The sequence below is a fragment of the Hemitrygon akajei genome, chromosome 22, assembly GCF_048418815.1.
Source record: "Hemitrygon akajei chromosome 22, sHemAka1.3, whole genome shotgun sequence".
Taxonomy (NCBI): Eukaryota; Metazoa; Chordata; class Chondrichthyes; order Myliobatiformes; family Dasyatidae; genus Hemitrygon; species Hemitrygon akajei.
In genome coordinates, this window is record NC_133145.1 from 57,278,422 (window position 1) to 57,298,369 (window position 19,948).

At 43.7% G+C, this 19,948-nt stretch overlaps 1 protein-coding gene across 2 annotated transcripts in view; it reads left to right on the plus strand.

Annotated features, from left to right (window-relative positions):
• Window positions 1-17,123: 17,123 nt before the first annotated feature.
• aspscr1 (ASPSCR1 tether for SLC2A4, UBX domain containing) overlaps window positions 17,124-19,948 on the plus strand; it is a 290,192-nt gene continuing 287,367 nt past the window's right edge. For both annotated transcript variants that reach the window (XR_012095994.1, XM_073026315.1), the window contains exon 1: window positions 17,124-17,244. Coding sequence is in view for 1 of the 2 variants with exons in the window: in XM_073026315.1 (XP_072882416.1) it covers window positions 17,152-17,244 (93 nt within the window). In the remaining variant the exon portion in view is untranslated. The remainder of the gene's footprint in view (window positions 17,245-19,948) is intronic.

Consider the following 19,948-nt stretch of genomic DNA (forward strand, 5'->3'; position numbering starts at 1 on the left):
GCAACACATTGGATTCTGTTTGGGTAGTCTCCAACCTGAAGGCATGAACATCGACTTCTCCTTCCAATGAAAAAAATTCCCTCTCCCTCCCCTCTTCTTCTGTTCCCTACTCTGGCCTCCTACCTCTTCTCACCTGCCTATCCCTCCCCCTGGATCCCCTCCTCCTTCCCTTTCTTCTACGGTCCATCTCCTCTCCTGTCAGATTCCTTCCTCTCCTTTACCTTTCCTGCCCATTTGGCATCACCTATCACCTTCCAGCTAGCTAGCTTCTTTTCCCTCCCCTAACCCTTATACTTTGTCATCTTCCCCATTCCTTTCCAGAACTGAAGAAGGGTCTCGGCCCAAAACGCCGACTGTTTATTCACTTCCATAGATGCTGCCTGGCCTGCAGAGTTCCTCCAGCATCCTGTGTGTTTTGCATTGAACAAAAAATATTTTTATTTGTCACATGTACATCGAAACATACAGTGAAGTGTATCGCTTGTGTGAAGTTGGATCAGCCATGATGAAGTAGCGGAGCAGACATAAGAACATAAGATCATGGCTGATCTGACCATGGACTCATCTCCACCTACCTGCATTTTCCCCATAGACTTTAATTCCCCTACTCTGCAAAACTCTATCCAACCTTGTCTTAAATATATTTACTGAGGTAACCTCTGGATGAGGGGTGTATGGAGGGATATGGGCCAGGTGCAGGTCAGTGGGACTAGGCAGAAAAATGGTTTGGCACAGCCAAGAGGGGCCAAAAGGCCTGTTTCTGTGCTGTAATTTTCAATGGTTCTATGTTTCTCTGCTGCTTCATTGGGCAGAGAATTCCATAGACTTGATGAGTCAAATGGCCTAATTCTGCTTCTATATCTTATGGTCATGGTCTAAATTAGCAAGGCCTGGAATTATCGCCATGCTTCCGACGCCAACATAGCCTGCCCACAGATCACTAACTTTTAACTGTGTAAGTATTTGGACTGTGGGAGGAAACCAGAGCACTTGGAGGAAACCCACACGGTCATGGAGAGAACGTACAAACTCCTTACAGACAGCGAAGCGTATTGAACACCTGTCGGTAATCGTTGGCGCAGTAAAGCGATGCGCACATTTGCTTCTGAGATGGCAGTGGAGTCATGGATGTGCAGGTTGTTGGGCTAATTTGCCCCTACTGTGTACAATAGGTGATGGTAGAATGTGGTAGGGAGTCGATGGGAGTGCAAGGCAAATCGATTACAGGGGAATAGGATTGCACTGTGAACCAGCACTGATGGTTGTTGACATTTTGATGGGCAGTAACTGTCTCCTATGTCATATTTATTTATTTATTGAGCAATACAGCGTGGAGTAGGCCCTCTCAGCCTCTTGAGCCATGCTGCCTCAGTAACCACTAGGCTACTGCGGCGCCCTCGTGTGGGAACATTGAAAGGGAATCAGGGAATATATACCCAAGAAAGTAAGGTCCGATTAGAAAGAGTCATCGAGCCACATATGTTGGAAACAGGCCCTCTGGCACGTTGAGTTTGTGCACTCACTTACGTCAATCCATTTTCTTTCCCTCTGTCGTTCCATTAACTCACCCAAGATTCCAGCCTTAACCCACACACTAACTGGCAACTGACAGAGGCTAACTAATCTTCCGACCTGCCTGCTCTTGGGATGTGGAAGAGCCCAGAGGAAAATCTGAGGCCTCAGGGTGAGGGTGCAAACACCTCAGAGCCAGTCCTCTAAGCCGCGCCGGCACACGACCGCTCCTGCACACGACTGCTCTGGCACACGACAGCTCTGGCACACGACCGCTCCTGCACACGACTGCTCTGGCACACGACCGCTCCTGCACACGACCACTCTGGCACACGACAGCTCCGGCACACGACCGCTCCTGCACACGACTGCTCTGGCACACGACCGCTCTAGCACACGACAGCTCCGGCACACGACCGCTCCTGCACACGACCACTCCTGCACACGACCGCTCTAGCACACGACAGCTCTGGCACACGACCGCTCTAGCACATGACTGCTCCAGCACACGACCGCTCTGGCATACGACCGCTCCTGCACACGACCGCTCCTGCACACGACTGCTCCTGCACACGACCGCTCTGGCACACGACAGCTCCGGCACATGACCGCTCCTGCACACAACCGCTCTGGCACACGACCGCTCCTGCACACGACCGCTCTGGCACACGGCTGCTCCAGCACACGACCGCTCCTGCAACGACTGCTCCTGCACACGACCGCTCTGGCACACGACTGCTCCGGCACACGTAGCCTTTGTTGCCGCGCAATGGGAATTTTCTTTTAAGACTATAAGACAGAATTAGGCCATTCAGCCCATCGAGTCTGCTCTGCCATTCCATCATAGCTGATCCCGGATCCCACTCAACCCCATAAAATATGTTTTATTTATATAATGTTCAATCAAAGTGCCACACGGTTTTCATGCTGTGTAAAACTCTCCTGCTCCAAGCAATGGTTGGCCCGCACAGCTGTAAAAATAATTAGAGGGGACATTGGTCCCAGAGGTCAAGACTGAACCAGGGTCGCTGCAGCAGTACAGTGGCAGCTCGACAAGATGTGTCATGGTGATGCTGAAGGAGGGAGCTCCCAACAAGGCAGAACTTTTTCCTCCTTGGATCTGAGCAAATGTGCACCTCACAGAGTCGCCAGTGATCTGAGAACTCACAAAGCCCATGTTGGCTCGTCACAATGTATTAAATCCTGAATAGCAAGAGATCTCGAGATGATTTACCTCTGTGAAATGCTGCCTCTCAGTGCGGCCGCAATGTGAGGCTTCATAAGGCCTTGATCAGAATACAATTGGAATATTGTCAGCAGTTTTGGGCCCCAGATCTAAGAAAGGATGATCTGTCATTGAAGACAATACAGAGAGGGTTCACAAGTATGATCCCAGAACAAAATGGTTAATGCACGAGGAGCATTTGATAGCTCTGGGCCTGTTCTCTCTGGTGTTTGAAAGAATGAGGGAGGATCTCATTGAAATCTGTCGAATATTGAAAAGCCAAGATAGAGTGGATATGGAGAGGATGTTTCCCGTAGTGGGAGGGTCTAGGACCAAAGGACACAACCTCAGAATAAAATAGAGAAGATGAAGAATTTCTTTAGTTAGAGGGCGGTGAGTCTGTGAAATTCATTGCTAAAGGCTGATGTGAAGGTCATGTATATTTAAAGCAGAGGTTGACAGGTTCATGATTAGTAAGGACATCAAAGGTTACAGGGAGAAGACAGGAGAATGGGGTTGAGAGGGATAGTAAATCAGCCATAATGAAATGGCAGAGCTGACTCAATGGGCTGAATGGCCTGATTCTGCTTCTATGTCTTATAGTCTTCAGGGGCGTCTCTAGCAAATCATATTGATAAGGAATTTAGGACACTAGTTCAGATATCATAAATTCCCAGTGTAGCAAGATAATTGCAACCAGAAGGCAAACAAAAAGCCAATAGTTAGTGAAATTGAGTGGATGCCCAAACAAAGGTTAATTGTGGTAAGTCATGGTATAAATAATAGTCAGGAATGAAGATCAGCATCAATAATATTCCTTCTCTTAGGCAGATTGGAATCTATTTCAAAGTTCAAAGTAGATTTATTATTAAAGTCCATATATGCCATCATATCCAACCCTGAGATTCATTTTCCTGTGGGTAATCACAAGAAAATACAAAGAAACACAATAGAATCAATGGAAAAAAAACACACACAAAAGACAACAAACTGTGCAAATACAAAAAAGAGAAAAATAACAAAATAATAATAAAAATAAATAAGTAATAAATATTGAGAACATGAGTTTTAGAGTCCTTGAAAGTGAGTCCATAGGTTGTGGAATCGTTTCAGTGCTGGGGTGAGTGAAGTTGAGTGAAGTTATCCTCTCTGGTTCGAGGGTTTGATGGTTGAGGGGTAATAAGTATTCCTGAATTTTGTGGTGTTGGTCCTGAGGCTCATGCACCTCCTTCCTGATGGCAGCAGTGAGAAGAGAGCATGACCTGGATGGTGGGTTACTTCATGATGGATGCTCCCTCCTGCAACAACACTCCGTGTAGATGTGCTCAGTGGTGGGGAGGGCTTTACCCGTGATGGACTGGGCCATATCCACTACTTTTTATAGAATTCTCCGTACAAGGGCATGAGATGAAGTGCCATTGAGAGCCAGTCCAGTTCAGTGTTGGGGTGAGTGAAGTTATCCCCTCTGGTTCAAGAGCCTGATGATTGAGGGGAAATAACTCTTCCTGAACCTGGTGGTGTGGGACCTAAGGCTCCTGTACCTCCTTCCCAATGGCAGCAGTGAGAAGAGAGCATAGCCTCTTCTATTTATTCTCCTTATTCTTTTTAAATTGTGTTCCACATAATTCTATTCTTTCGGATTGTAACCAATGCAGGGTACTGAATGGTAATCATTTTCTACGCTTCATTCTTTCAGCACTTCCATTGTTGTGGTTTAAGTCTGCTCATTACTGTACGTATTTTGCATATGCAATTGCAAATGCGACCTTTCTCCTTCCAGCGACCTCCTTCTCCGGTTATTTTTGATTTGCACGTGCTTCAAATGTGGTTTTATAAGCCTCAAAATCCCATAATATGGAAATGTGCAGATTGGGTTACATCAAAGAGAATAGGCAAGAAATGCAGTCATTAGATGCAGACGGGCTCATCATCAGAAACAGGTGCAGGGTGCCGCTGGCAAGCTTCCAAACCCCAGGCACAAAGGGGAAGCAATTCAGCTTTAATACCAGAGACTGCAGTGAACAGGCACTTGATTTACAGAATACTTCAGCAGAATGCAGTGTCATAGAGTCAGAGACTCATAGAGTACCACAGCACAGAGACAGGCCCTTTGGCCCATCCAGTCCGTGCCGAACTATTATTCTGCCTAATCCCACTGACCTGCACCCAGAACATAACTGAAGTCCTCCGTACCCCTCCTGTCCATATACTTATCCAAACTGCTCTTAAATGTTGCAAACCCGATTCCACCACTTCCGTTGGCAGCTTGGTCCACACTTGCACCACTCTTTGAGTGAAGAAGCTCCCCCCGTTTCCCCTTAAACATTTCACTTTTCACTCCTAACCTATCACCTCTGATTCTAGTCTCATCTAACCACGATGGAATAGGCTGTTTACATTTACCCCCATATAAATACTGTCATTAACGACAGTGTGTTAGATTGTTGACTGCACTGACTGAAACAGAGGAGAATGATTTTACATTCTCTCTCCAAGCAGAACAGATTACATCATTAGTTGTTTGGATATAGCCCTACTGGCCCAACAAGACCACAAAGTTTATCAAACTTTGACAAACTTGTATAGATGTGTGTTGGAGAGTATATTGACTGGTTGCATTACAGCCTGGTATGGAAACACCAATGCTGTGAGTGCCTTTAAAGGGTTAACTCCCTGGTGAGGAAGCAGAACAATTCTGACTTTATGAATGGATTCCTTCAGTGACCTTGTGGTGTGGCTACCCTTCCTAAACATACCTTTATAATTTATGCCAGCAAGCTCACTGGCTCTCAAGAATATTGTTGGCGAAGCATAATCCTTTACAGCGCCGGTGATCAGGGTTCGATTCCCACCACTGGCTGTAAGGAGGTCATATGTTCTCTCCATGACCGTGAGGGTCTCCTCCGGGTGCTCCAGTTTCCTCCCACATTCCAAAGGTGTACAAGTTAGGCTTAGAAAGTTGTGGCCAGGCTATGTTGGTGCTGGTAGGGGGGCAGCACTTGTGGGCTGTCTCCAGCGCATCCTCGACATAAACGACGCATTTCACTGTCGTGTGACAAATAAAACTAACCTTTAGCTTGAAAATGGGTCAAGCAGAAAGTGTGGAGATGAAAGGTTTTACTCTGATGCTGGGTCTTGCCCTGAAACATCAACGCTTACTTTCACCTCTACAGATGCTGCCCTCCTCAGTATATTTTGTTCTACAGTTATGAATATTCTTCATTTCCTTTTTTTTTAGAAATGTTTAAATATCTTGCAATTGAAACTGTTAGGTAATTGAAACCTTTTCGACATTGATCACTCTTTTTTGGCGTCCTTTGAACTACGACATATGTACCACATAAATTAAAATGTTACTTCCATTTAATCTTCAATTTTCTATGTATAGTACATGCATTTCTCTAAGCTGCTCCTTATAGTACGAACCTTACAAATGTTTGCAGAGCGGTTGATATTAATAGGGGATATCAAAAATAAATCCCGTCTGCTGAAGGAACCCTGTAGCCTCAGTGAGCTTCAGTGTGCTGGGGTCAGCCCACAAGTGTCACCATGCTTCCATAAGACATTAGGCCATTCTGCCCATTAAGTCATGGCTGATTTATTATCCTTCTCAACGTCATTTTCCTGCCTTCTCTCCGCCCCACATATTGACGCCATTACCAAGAAGGAACGACGGTGGCTAGATTTCATTGGGAGTTTGAGGAGACTTGCTATACCACCAAATCTCACGGATTTCCACGCACACACAGTACTGTGGAGAGCATTCTAACCGGTTGCATCACCATCTGGTGTGGAGGGCCGAACTCACAGGATCGAGACAAGTTGCAGAAAGTTGCCAATTCCACCAGCTCCTTCGCGGACACCTGCCTGCCCAGCATCGAGGACATCTTCAAAAGGCAATGCGTCAAATGGGCGGTATCCATCATTAAAGACCCTCATCATCCAGGACATGCCCTCTTCTCATTGCTATTATCAGGGAGGTGATACAGGAGCCTGGGGTCACACGGTTAATGCTTTCGGAACAGCTTCTTCCTCTTTACCATCAGATTTCTGAATTAACAACGAACCCATGACCACTACCTCAATATTTTATTCCTTTTTTCTGCTCTCTTTTTACGCTATTATTTTAATTTAATTTTTTAAAATGTATTTCTTATTGCAATTTATAGGTTTTTATTATGTATTGCAATGTACTGTTGCTGCAAAACAACAAAGTTCATGATGCACGTCAGTGATATTAAACCTGATTCTGTAACCTTTGACACCTTTACTGCTTTAAGCACACCTAATTCTTGGCCTTCACACCTGTCTGTGGCAATGAATTCCACATACTCACCACCGTCAGGCTAAAACAATTCACCCTCGTCTCTGTTGGAAAGGGATGTCCTATTCTGAGGCTGTGCCCTCTGCTCCTAGACTCTCCCTCTATTGGAAACATCTTCTGCTCATCTACTCTATTTTAGGCCTTTCAATATTTGATAGGTTTTAATAAGATCCTCCTCTCACTCTTCTATACTTCAGCGAGAACAGGCCCAGAGCCCCGTACGTAGAACCTTTCGTTCCCAGTGTCATTCTCACAAACCTCCTCTGGACCCTCTCCAATGTTAGAACACTGTTCCTTAAATAAGGTGCCCAAAGATGCTCACAATACTCCAAATGGGGTCTGACCAATGCCTTACCTAGTGCCAACATAGCCAAGAACTCATTAACCCTAACCCGTATGTCTTTTGAAATGTGGGAGGAAACTGAAACTAACTTTACATGAATTAAAGCCGAACTATTACTTCCTAGTTTGATTTGACTCTGCAGATGTTACTGGGGCATTACTGAAATGTACAAAATGTAGCTGTCAATGAATGTAGAAATGATCAAAAGCCAAAATATGACAAAAGTAACACTAGTGATTCTGCAGATGCTGGAAATCCAGAGCAACACACATAGAATGCTGGAAGAACTCAACAGGTAGGGTGGATCCATGGAGAGGAATAAATAGTCATAATTTCGGGCTGAGACCTTTCATCAGGACTGGAAAGGAAGGGGGAAGAAGTCAGAATCAACAGTAATAAGTTAGGAAGGAATGGCTTGGATAGTTCTAATCATGGCCTGGGTAGTTCTAATCATGTCCTTCACTTTTTGTTCACTGCTTTGACACCTTGAGGTACAATCTACATTCGTGCATCTCGAGTACAATGCCCAAGATGCTTGTTTTTCTCCCTGCAATAAGATGATTCCAACAAAGCTTTCTTAGATCAGTTCATCCGTGAACTTTCCTATTGATTGAGAACTCATGCAATGTATTTAATGCATCAACAAAGAATATTTGTACTTCCTGTGTTTAATTTGATTGCACTAATTGTCATCAAACAGACCATAAAAAGATGATAAGAGCAGTTAGCCTTGAACAAACAACAAAGTAGCTTCAGACTAATAAACACTAAAGTTTGCTGAGATCTTTGAAGTCCTTGTCCCTAGAAACACTGCCAGACTCCATTTCTTTGGCCATTCCATTAAAAAGTTCAAAGTTTGAAGTAAATTTATGATCAAAGTATGTATATGTCACCATATACAATCCCGAGATTCATTTTCATGCAGGCATTTACAGGAAAATAAAGAAATACATTATAATTTATTAAAACTATACATAAAGTCCAACAAACAACCAACGTGCAAAAGAAGACAAATCATGCAAGTAATTTTTAAAAAGCTTTTAAAAGAGGTAATTAATAATTCAAGAACATGAGTGTAGAGTGAGTGGAAGTGAGTCTGTAGGTTGTGGAGTCAGCTTAGAGCTAAGGTGAGTGACATTATCCATGCTAATTAACTGTTCCTGAACCGGATGATGTGGGACCTAAGGTTTCTGTACCTTCTTCCTCATGGCAGCAATGGGAAGAGAGCACATCGTGGACGGTGGGGGTCCTTGACAATGGATGCTGCTTTCTTGTGACAACGCTCTGTGTAGATGTGCTCAAAAAGGATACATTGACGCCTTTGTTGAGGCTCCTTCTGAGCAGTGGGATAACTGAGGACTCGGTGATGTGCAATCAGTACCCAACGATGTATATTAAAAATATAGTGTTGTGATTAGTGTAACACTAAACAGCTCCAACAAGCAGAGTTCAGAATTCATTTGCTGCTGCTGCCTGTAAGGAGTTTGTTTGTTCTCTGCCTGTCTGGGTTTCCTCCGGGTGCTCTAATTTCCTCCCACATTCCAAAAACATATGGTTAGGGTTAGTAAGCTGTGTGCACGTTTGGTTGGTGCAGGAATGTGTGCAACAATTGCGGGCTGTTTCCAGCACGTAGTTGGGTTATAATGGATGTTAATGGAAATGACGCATTTCACTGTATGTTTCAATGTACATGAGATAAAGAAATTAATCTGATGCCAAACCGGAATCAGACAGAGTCCTGTGTATTCAACCCACAGAAGCAGTGACTGATGCTGATGCATGACCAGAGTACTGAATTGATAATGCATTAAGGCAGACAAGGACAGGAACCAATTGTATTCACATATGTATATTATGGATAAAGTATATTTTTGAAATTTATACAAATCTGGAAAGGGATTTCTAAAGCATTTTATAGGCACAGATCTTCCTCCTCCTGATACAACCAAACCATCCCTGCCTCAGGTTCACTGCAACTTACAGCAATTTTCTCGTCTCCCACTCTACTGATCAGATTCAGAATCAGAATCAGGTTTAATATCACTGACGTACGTTGTTTTGCAGCAGCAGAGCATTGCAATATATAATTATAAAAAAACTATAAATTACAATATGATGTAAAGATTAAGTTTTTATCCCCAGTTTATTTATTGTTTTCCTTCTTTATATTTGCACAGTTAAAAGAGGAGGGAATGCTCCTCTTGCGGGATGTGGGCAGGGACGGAGTCCATGATGACTACTCCTAGGAGAAGTGCATTCAGCTGCTGCGTCTAACAATCCGCAATAAGGAGCTGGAGCTGAAACCGGATACATTGTGGATCATTCCGGAGGCCGAGGTAATCACTAGGACATACAGAGAGGTAGTTGCACCCAAGGTGCAGGACACAGGAGACTGGGAGACAGTCAGGAAGGGGAAAGGGGTTAAGGAGCCAGTGCAGAGTATTCCTGTGGCCATCCCCCTCAACAACATTGTTTGGGGGGGGCGGGGGATGACCTAGCAAAGGAAAGTCACAGTGGTCAGGTCTCTGGCACTGAGACCCAGAAGCAAAGGGGTGAGAAGAGGCGAGCTGTTGTACGAATGGTAATCTATGTGTGGAGCCAACAGAGATGGGGGGGGGGAATCTTAAATGGATATTTTTCACCTATATTTACTCAGGAGATGGATATTTACTCAGCGTCTATAGGAATGAGACAAAGCAGCAGCGATGTACTGGACCCTATACGGATTACAGAGGAGAAGGTGTTTGCTGTCTTGAGGCAAATTAGGGTGGATAAATCCCCAGGGCCTGACAAGGTGTTCCCTCGGACCCTGTGGGAGGCAAGGGCAGAAACTGCAGGGGCCCGAGCAGAGATTTTTTAAATCATCCTTAGCGACAATGAGGGATTGGAGGATAGCTAATGTTGTTCTGCTTTTTAGGAAATGCTCTAAAAGTAAACCAGGAAATGATAGGCTGGTGAGCCTGTCATCAGTAGTGGGAAAGTTATTGGAAGGTATTCTAAGGAACCAGATATACGATTATTTGGATCGACAGGGACTGACTAGGGATAGTTGGCATGGCTTTGTGCATTTCTGCAATCCTGAGGGTGACGCTGTTTGGAGCTTAGCTCCCGGTAAGGTCACCATGGCGATAAGGTCAAAGGGGAGGTTCCAGGCAAAGAGCGATCCAACCAAGACCTCAGCAGTGGAGCTGGTGGAAGATGATGACACATCGCAACAGCAGTGAAGGTGGAGGAAGGCTGTAGCAGTGAAGGGTCCCCAGTTATCTTGCACTCCATGCCACTGGGCCCTGACCCCGATTTGTCAATGGCCTGGGCATCACCTCCCCACATTAAAGTCACACACAGGCATTCCCAGCAAAGGGAATAACCCTTCAGGAGAATATCATACTCAACTCGATAATTGCACTACAAACATATAGTAACTTTTATGTATCACGCTGTACTGCTGCTGCAAATCAACAAACATGGAAAAGACTGCAGATGCTGGAAATCCAAAGCAACACACACAAAATGCAGGAGGAACTCAGCAGGCCAAGCAGTATCTACGGAAATGAACAAACAGTCGATGTTTTGAACCGAGGCCTTCCTTCAGGACAAATTACAAGGTCTACGTCAGCGATAATAAGCTTGATTCTGAATCGGGTCTTTCATCAACAATAAACTGTATCATTGTTTGTTAGCCATGAGTGATGTCTGTTTAGACTGACAACTTCAAATTTTATCTTGAAATCGGGCAGGATTAGTTATATATGACAGACAACTCTTTAATAAATTAAGTGATATGGACACAAATTAGACTATGAAGTCTGAGCGTAATTGCTTCTTATAACATTCAATAAACACATTTAACCAGATCTTAAAGAAAACAGAAACGTCACCTGTGGAGATCCTGTTAGTGAAAATAAGCATGATTGATTATGTCTGCCACCTTAAGCCTGTTGCATTACCACCTTCTGTAGCAGTGTGGATTTCAATACATTGCTGAAATCTAACAAAGCTTTCTCCAGATCCCTTTTTTTCTGCTTCAAGAGCTCATGCAATACACTTAATACAGGGCAGTGCAGTGGTAATTTGGCCAATGGAGAAGCCATGAACTTCAGAAGGGGAAATTTAAAGGCAAACTGTTATATAAACAGGAAAAGATTGCAGATGAGCTAAATACACAAAGAACACGTACAGAATGCTGGTGTAACTCAGCAGGTCAGGCAGCATCTATGGAAAAGAGTAAGTAGTCAACGTTTCAGGCTGAGACCCTTCTTCAGAAGCCAAAAAGTCGACTGTTTACTCTTTTCCATAGATGCTGCCTGACTAGCTCAGTTCCTCTCGCGTTCTGTGTGTGTTGCTTTGGATTTCCAGCATCTGCAGACTTTCTCGAGTTTGGAAAATACAGAAGGATGTTGGTTTTCCTGTCCAGGTGAAGGGTCTCAGCCCAAAACAACCATTCCTTATTCCTCTCCATAGACTCTGCCCATCCTGCAGTGGAGCCGGTGGAAGATGATGACACATCGCAACAGCAGTGAAGGCGGTTTTGTGTATGTTACTTCAGTTTATTTGTGCCCAAATCACAAGCCGTTAACAGGCAGATGCAGTAAATCTGGTAACACAGTTGTTAGTGTTTAGGGAGTAGGGTAGAGGATAGAGGTCACAGCTTTAATACTAGAGGGTGTAGAGGGAACAGTTTAAAAGAGATGTGTAGGGCAGACTTTTTTACAGAGAGTGGTCAGAATGCAAATAGCACATTGGTATTAAACAAATTGCTAGCTAAGGAGATCTTTTTCATGTCATGGACCCCTTTGACTGTCTGGTGAAGCCATTATTCTCAGAATAATATATTTAAATATATAAAATAAAATACGTAGCTTTGCAAGAGAAACTAATTATATTGTATAAATCCAAGAAACATAATTGAATCAATGAAAGACCAATGCATACCAAGACTATACATTAAAATATAGGGAAGTTAAAATTAAATTTTAATTTTTTAAAGTTGTATCAGTGTGAAGGTTGTTGCTTAGCGGCAGGTCTAATATCTAGTGTAAATTTGAAGAAGCGATGAGCGTGGTGTAACAATATTTTGAGATATTTGTAACAACTGTAATGTGATATGAAAATACCTGTAATTTCTATTGGTGACAAAGTCACAGGTATGGTTAATACTACTGTAGTTTATTGCCAACATTCATAACTGAAGGAAATGCTAGATTTCAGTTACAGGTTAGTGAAAAGAAAGTTGTAATTTTTTCCCCCAAGTTCTCAGACCCTATGGAGTCTATCCACCGACCAGGGCTCCATGGAACCCAGGTTAAGAACCCCTGTGCAAGAGAAACTCTGCCTGACCCACTGAGTTCCTCCTGAAGTTTGTGTTTTTGCTCCAGACCCCAGCATTTCTTTTATTAGCACTTTGGCCTCTCTTGCAAGAGTGTTGGAGTTTAAAAAGAGGGAGGTATTCATACATTATACTGGCGAGGTCACACCTGCAGAACCATGTGCAGCTTTGGAACAACAACACACACAAAATGCTGGTGGAACACAGCAGGCCAGGCAGCATCTATAGGGAGAAGCGCTGTCAACATTTCGGGCCGAAACGTCGACAGCGCTTCTCACTATAGATGCTGCCTGGCCTGCTGTGTTCCACCAGCATTTTGTGTGTGTTGTTGTTTGAATTCCCAGCATCTGCAGATTTCCTCGTGTTTGCAGCTTTGGAAGTAGAGTTGATATATTGGCATTGGAAGCAGCTAAAAGACATCCATGAAGCTAACTTTGGGAAGAGAGAGTTGCCTTGTCATAAGCAGCTAAAGAAATTAGATCCATATTCTTTGGATGCTAATGAGGGGTAATTTTATTGAAACATAGAAGGTATATAAAATGGTAGGGCCTGATGTAGAGATTGATATTGATATTGGTTTATTATGGATCCCTAAGGTTGTTACAGCTGGGGGTGACAATGGGGACAAGCTCCCACTACCTATTAAATGGTCTCAATAGCGTGCACCTCAAATAGCCTCTGACAATCAAGTCCAGCTCCTGGCCTTCATGTGTTGCTTAGCTACTAAGCCTGGTAGAACCATTTCACTGACAGGACAAGGGGCCAACGCGATTTGCTCATACCTTCAGGCAGATGGGCCTTATCAGCTGTGACTGGCAGCTCATCTAGAAGGAAAATTCTGATCTCAAACCTCCACTGCTTTGCAGCTATACCCACTCAAGGGGAAGGCTCCAGGAGTAAATCCCGAGGGAAAAATACAGAGTTGGAGTCCTTAAGGCAGACTTATGTTGAGTTCACTGCTGACTGGAAACTCTTGCAGAGCTGCTGATACCAAGCTGTATCGGTCTCTGCCATTCCTTTGGGATCATCAGATGTGTGGAGAGAGGGAGCTTGCTAGAGGGCATCAGCTTGCTCTCCATATTGTACTGCCCTGTCTTGCATATCTAGACCGCTAGGACATAGCATCCCTAACATCCTGACCGACGGAGGCCTCATTGTGACATGCACCAAGATAAGTGAAAAGTTTCTCTTGTAGATCAAATCATTACACAGCGCTTTGAGACAGAAGGAAAAGAATAACACTGCCGAACAAAGTATAAAATCTATCAAAAAAATGCAGAACATGTAAACGATAAGGTGAAAGAATATAATGAGGTAGATTGTGAGGCCAAGAGTCCATCTTATCATACAAGAGGTCCACTCTAGAGCCTGAAAACAATGGGATTGAAGCTGTCCCTGAGCCTGGTGAGGGGGCGCGTGGCCAAGTGGTTAAGGCGTTGGACTAGCAATCTGAAGGCCGTGAGTTTGAGCCCCAGCTGAGGCAGTGTGTTGTGTCCTTGAGCAAGGAACTTAACCACACACTGCTCCAGTCCACCCAGCTGAAAATGGGTACCGGCAAAATGCTGGGTTTAACCTCGCGATAGACTGGCGTCCTATCCGGGGGGGGGGAGTCTCGCTTCACCGGAAACCGGCATAAGCACCAGCCTGATGAGCCTATAAGGCTCGGGACAGACTTTAACCTGAGCCTGGTGGGGCCTTTGATTATACAGTACTGGCTGCGTTATCAAGGCTGCGAGAAATATGGAAAAAGTGCATAGAGGGGAGGCTATTTCCATGCTGAGCTGTATCCATAACTCCCTGCGGTTATGTGCAGAGCAATTGCCATACCAAACTGTTACGTGCCCAGACAAAAGTCCTTGATGATGCATTGTTAAAAACTGGTCAAGAGGAACATGACAAATTTCTTTAGCCTCCTGAGGATGTAGAGGCATTGGTGAGCTTTCTTGTCCAGGATAAGCTATTGGTGATGTTCACACCTAGGAACTTGAAGCTCTCAACCCTCTGAACTTCAACACTGTTGATATAAACAGGAGCATGTACCCTGTTTTCCCCCCAACTTTCTGAAGTAAATGACTTGCCCTTTTGTTTTATTGACATTGAGGGACAGGTTGTTGTCAAAGATCATAGCAGGTTTATTATCAAAGTACATATATGTCACCCTGAGATTAATCTCCTTGTTGGCATACTCAATAAATCCATGGAATAATAACCATAATAGAATCAATGAAAGACCACATCAACTTGGGCATTCAACTAGTGTATAAAAGACAACAAATTGGGTAAATTCAAAAAGAAGAAATGATAATAGTGAATAAATAAGCAAAACATATCAAGAGCATGAGATGAAGAGTCTTTGAAAGTGAGTCAGTAGGTTGTGGGAACAGTTCAATAATGGGAAAGTGAGGTTGAGTGATGTTATCCCCTCTGGTTCAAGAGCCTGATAGTTGAGGGGGTAATATCTGTTCCTGAATCTGATAGTGTGAGCTCTGAGGCGTATGTACCTTCTTCCTGATGCCAGCAGTGAGAAAGGAGCATGTCCTGGGTATCGGGTCCCCGATGATGATACTGCTTTCCTGCGACAACGCTTTGTGTAGGACAGGCTTTACCCATGATGGACTGGGCCAGATCCACCACTTTTTGTAGGAATTTCCATTCAAGGGAATTGGCAATGCTGCCAGTCAATATATTCACCACTACACATTTATAGAAGTTTGTCACAGTTTTAGATGTCATGCTGAATCTTCACAAACCCCAAAGGAAATAGAGGCATTGCTGTGCTTTCTTCATAATTGCAATTCCATGCTGGGCCCAGGACAGGTCCTCTGAAATGATAACACTGAGGAATTTAAAGTTGTGGACCCTCTTCACCTCTGAAACCCCAAAGAGGACTGGCTCATGGACTTCTGGTTTCCTCCTCCTGAAGTCAACAATCTGCTTCTTGGTCTTGCTGACATTGAGTAAGAGGTTGTTGTTATGGCACCTCTCAGCCGTGTCACTAGGCTCTCTATCTCCTTCCTGTACTCTGACCCATCGCTATTTGAGATGCAGCCCTGACACAGGGACATCATCTGCAAACTTGTAGGTGGAGTTGGAGCTGAATCTGGCCGCGTAGTCATGAGTGCACAAGGAGTGAAGATACAACCTTGTAGAGCACCAATGTTTACAACAACTGTGGTGGAGATGTTGCTACCTGTCCTTACTGTTTCCGATCTGTTGGTCAGGAAGTCAAGGATCCAGCTTCGGAGGGAGGCATTGACTCCCAGGATCCAGAGTTTGATCGTGAGTTTGTATCTTTGGTCTTTAATCTTTCTCTGGCCTTTTACACATCTCCCAGCTGTCTGAGTCTAAAGTGTTAGCTGCTATCTCCATCCTTCATTGAGGCCTGTGTTTTAACCTGTACCCATCATCCCTATGCTCACTGTCAGTCATCAGTCCTGCAGTCCCATAAGCTTAAGACGTCTTAATCCAAAGTATAACTTTTCCATGGTTTACCTGCCAACCAATCTAGCTACATAATCCCCCAATTTTTTGATCTTGTTTGTCTCAAATTTTATTTCTTACATAATTGGAAACAATGGTTTTTTTCCTTGACTCTGAGATCTTCAATTCCACCTCAAAGGACATTCATCTCTCTTCTCCATAATACCTAGTTCCACAATTAGGCTCCTATTCATCCCTCTTAACTTCTCTACAGAATCTGGTTTTGATTATTGCGCTGAAGGTGCTATGCCATTAAATGCTGCATGGTTCATTGATTTGATATGTTGGTATAATTGCAGTTATTGTCTGTTGGCTAAATAAACGAGGAAGTAATGATTGGCTCCCTGTATATAGAGGATCAACTTTATCAAGGATCATCTTTATTTGCCATATACATTGACATGTATTAGGAATTTGCTGTGGTGTGTAGGTGCAATGTGCAATAAAGCATTCAATAATGATGCAGAATAAGGAATAACATTAAGGGTAGAGGTTAAATACACACGCATAAATACCAGAAAAAATAAAATGTATAAACACGTAAGATATTCTGCAGATGCTGTTAATCTTGAGCAACACACACAAAATGCTGCAGGAACTCGGCAAGTCAGGCAGCGTCCATGGAGGGGAATGAGGAGTCGACGTTTCAGGCTGAGAGCCTTCATCAGGGGGCAGAAACCAGAATGAAGTGGGGGACTTACTCTGCCGGTTCTGCGTTGAAGGTTTGCTTCGATCACTGGCCTGAGTTTGCTGTATTGATTAGCTGCACTGATTGCCTATTGATTGGGTCGACGGCGTTTCTGTGATTGGAGGAGCGGACGGCAGCGCCTTCCCCGCCCCCAGAGCGCGCGGCGGGACGTGGCCCAGCGCGCCTGCGTACACCGGCGCCCGACCAATAAAGTTGTGTTTTGAACAGGCAGGAGGGGGGTTGCGTCACTGTGATGGCGGCGAGTGGGGTGACTACAGTAACGGTGCTGGCCCCGAACGGGAGGCGGCAGCAGGTGAAGGTGGCGGCCGGCACCCCGCTGCTACAGGTGAGCGATGAGGAGAAAGCCCGGCCTCTGCCCCCCCCCCCACTTCCTAAGCTCGAGGTCTGAGGGACCGCCTCCCTGAAGTAGGGCCCGCCAGCTGGAGCTGATTCGACTCAGTCAGAGTGCCCCTCACACATGGGGGCAGCACTGTCAGTGCGGGCACTAAATCTTCCACTATTTGCACGTGTGCGAGTCCCCGGCAAAAATACAATTGTATAAGCCTTTTGACTGAAAAAAACCCAGACAGCTGCAGCTCAATATAACAGTGTCAGGTTGATTGTCACTGACATATATTGTGAAATTTGTTGTTTTGCGACAGTAGTAAAGCCATATGATAACCATAACTTACAAAAAATTAATAATGCAAAAGAGGAATACGAGGTGGTCTTTATGGACTGTTCAGAAATCTGATGGCGGAGGTGGGAGAAGCAGTTCTTAAAACATTGAGTACCTCCTAACGTGAAGAGTGCATGTTAATATGCTGTTGAAGTCAGGATACAGATCAGATGCAAACTAATTAAATGACTCGTGTAGCTCCTCCTAACATGAAGAGGGCCTGTCGATATACAGTAAATGGGTTTTCCCACTTCTTTCTTTGGTTTGCCACTGCTTGTCAAGTACGAATAATTTGTTCAGAGATCACCACAAAACAGGACTGGTCTTAGAATTTTCTGAGGGTGAAATGTTGCTTCACTCACCGAGCACTCCCTGATGTGTTTTTTGAGAATTGTCAAACTAAGCATCAAATAGAACTAATCAGCCATGCAGCCCTTTGAGCCTACTTTGCTAATCAATATCTTCACCAATTTCACTTTTCCTTAAGCTGCAGATCTATTGGTGTAGAGAGGACAAATATTATGGAAATCTTTTTCTCATGGTAAAGATATCAGACAAGAGGGCATAGTTTTAAATGTGAGAATTAGTGGATCTAGATCATGAGACCATAAGATATAGGAGCAGAATTAGGCTGCCCATTGAGAATGCTCTACCACTTCATTGTGGCTTATCCATTTTCCCTCTCAGTCCCAATCTCTTGCCTTCTCCCTGTATCCCCTCATGCCCTGACTAATTAAGAATCTCTCGGCCTCTGCCTTAAATGTACCCAATGACTTGGCCTCCATGGCAGGCTGTGTGGCAATGAATTCTCCACTCCCTGGCTCAAGAAATTCCTCCTCATCTCCATTCTAAAAGGATGCTCCTCTATTTTGACATTGTGTCCTGATCTCAGACTCCCCACCATAGGAAACGTCCTCTCCACATCCATTTTATTGAAGTGTTTCAACCTTAAATAGGTTTCAATGAGGTCATCCCTCATTCCTTTGATTTGAAGTGGATCTAAAGGGTAAGTTTTAATTTTTTTTTACTCTGAGAATGATTAACATTTGGAACATGTTGCCAGAGGAACTAGCAGATTCAGATACAATTTTATTTAGGAGACATTTAGACAAGCACTTAAATAGACAAGGCATAGAAAGATGGCAAATTGGGTTTAGTGTAAATGGGTAAAAAGATTGCTGAGGATCCAAGGGCTTGTTACTGTGGACCTCAACCTTTTAATTAGTTCATATCTGATCTGTATCTTAACTTCAACTATCTGTTTTTATTTCTATAACTACTAGACTTTGCATACCATTTATCTCACAGTTTTGATGTTTACAGTTAACTGGATCTCAGACGTATTTTAGGGAACAGTGCTCATCTGTCTATAAGGAGTTTGTTAGTTTTCTCTGTGAGTTCATGGGTTTCCTTTGGGTGCTCCGGTTTCATCCCACACTTCAAAGAGGTACCGGTTGGTAGGTTAATTAGTCATTGTAAATTGTCCTGTAATTAGGCTAGAATTAAATCTGGGAATTGCTAGGCAGTGTGGCTCAAAGGGCTGGAAGGGCCTGTTCAGAAGTTCATTTATTATCAAAGTATATATGCAGTGTCTATATCTCTGAGACTTCTCCAAATAGCCACGAAACAGGAAACAATGGAAGTCAGTTCAAAGAGAAACAGTAAACCCAACCCCAAATAAAAAAGAGGGTCAATGTGATCATCAAATGAACAAGAACATTGACCCCCCCCCCAATCTCCCTCCCCACACAAAAAAACTTAAAATGCGACAAAACGTCGAACCCCTTCCCTGTGCAAAAATTAAATAAGAAAGAATGGGCGAAAATACAGAATATATAAGACATAAGTCCATTGTCCATAGTCCAAATCCATAAATGCAGAACATTGGTAACATCATCTGACATCATCAGAAGAGAATGACACCTGTGCTGTACCTCAATAAATAAATAGTTATCTATTGTGAGGAAATGCTTTCTGACTTTGACCTTACATAACATCTTTTTTAGAACTCGTTCTACCTGAGTGTAGTTTTTCTGTGTACACCTTATCAAGATTTAAACTTTTCAGTTAGATGACCTCTTTATTTTCTATAATGAAAGATGTGTGCATAAAGTGTGGACTGAATCTTAAATCTACATCACTTGGTTCAGGAGAGGCGAGAGCACTACTGTTGTTTGAAGTTGACATATTTAAGAATTTATTTATTATGATTAGTACTGCTGTGCCCTATCTTGCAGTTTGTCCAATTATAATTCTATCTGTTGGATTGAATGTTCCGAAAAGTACAACATTTCAAATGTGTTCTCAAGTCTACTGCTGCAGTTGGAGATTGACAGATTTTTGTTCTCTTTTGGCGCTGATCTAGTTGTCA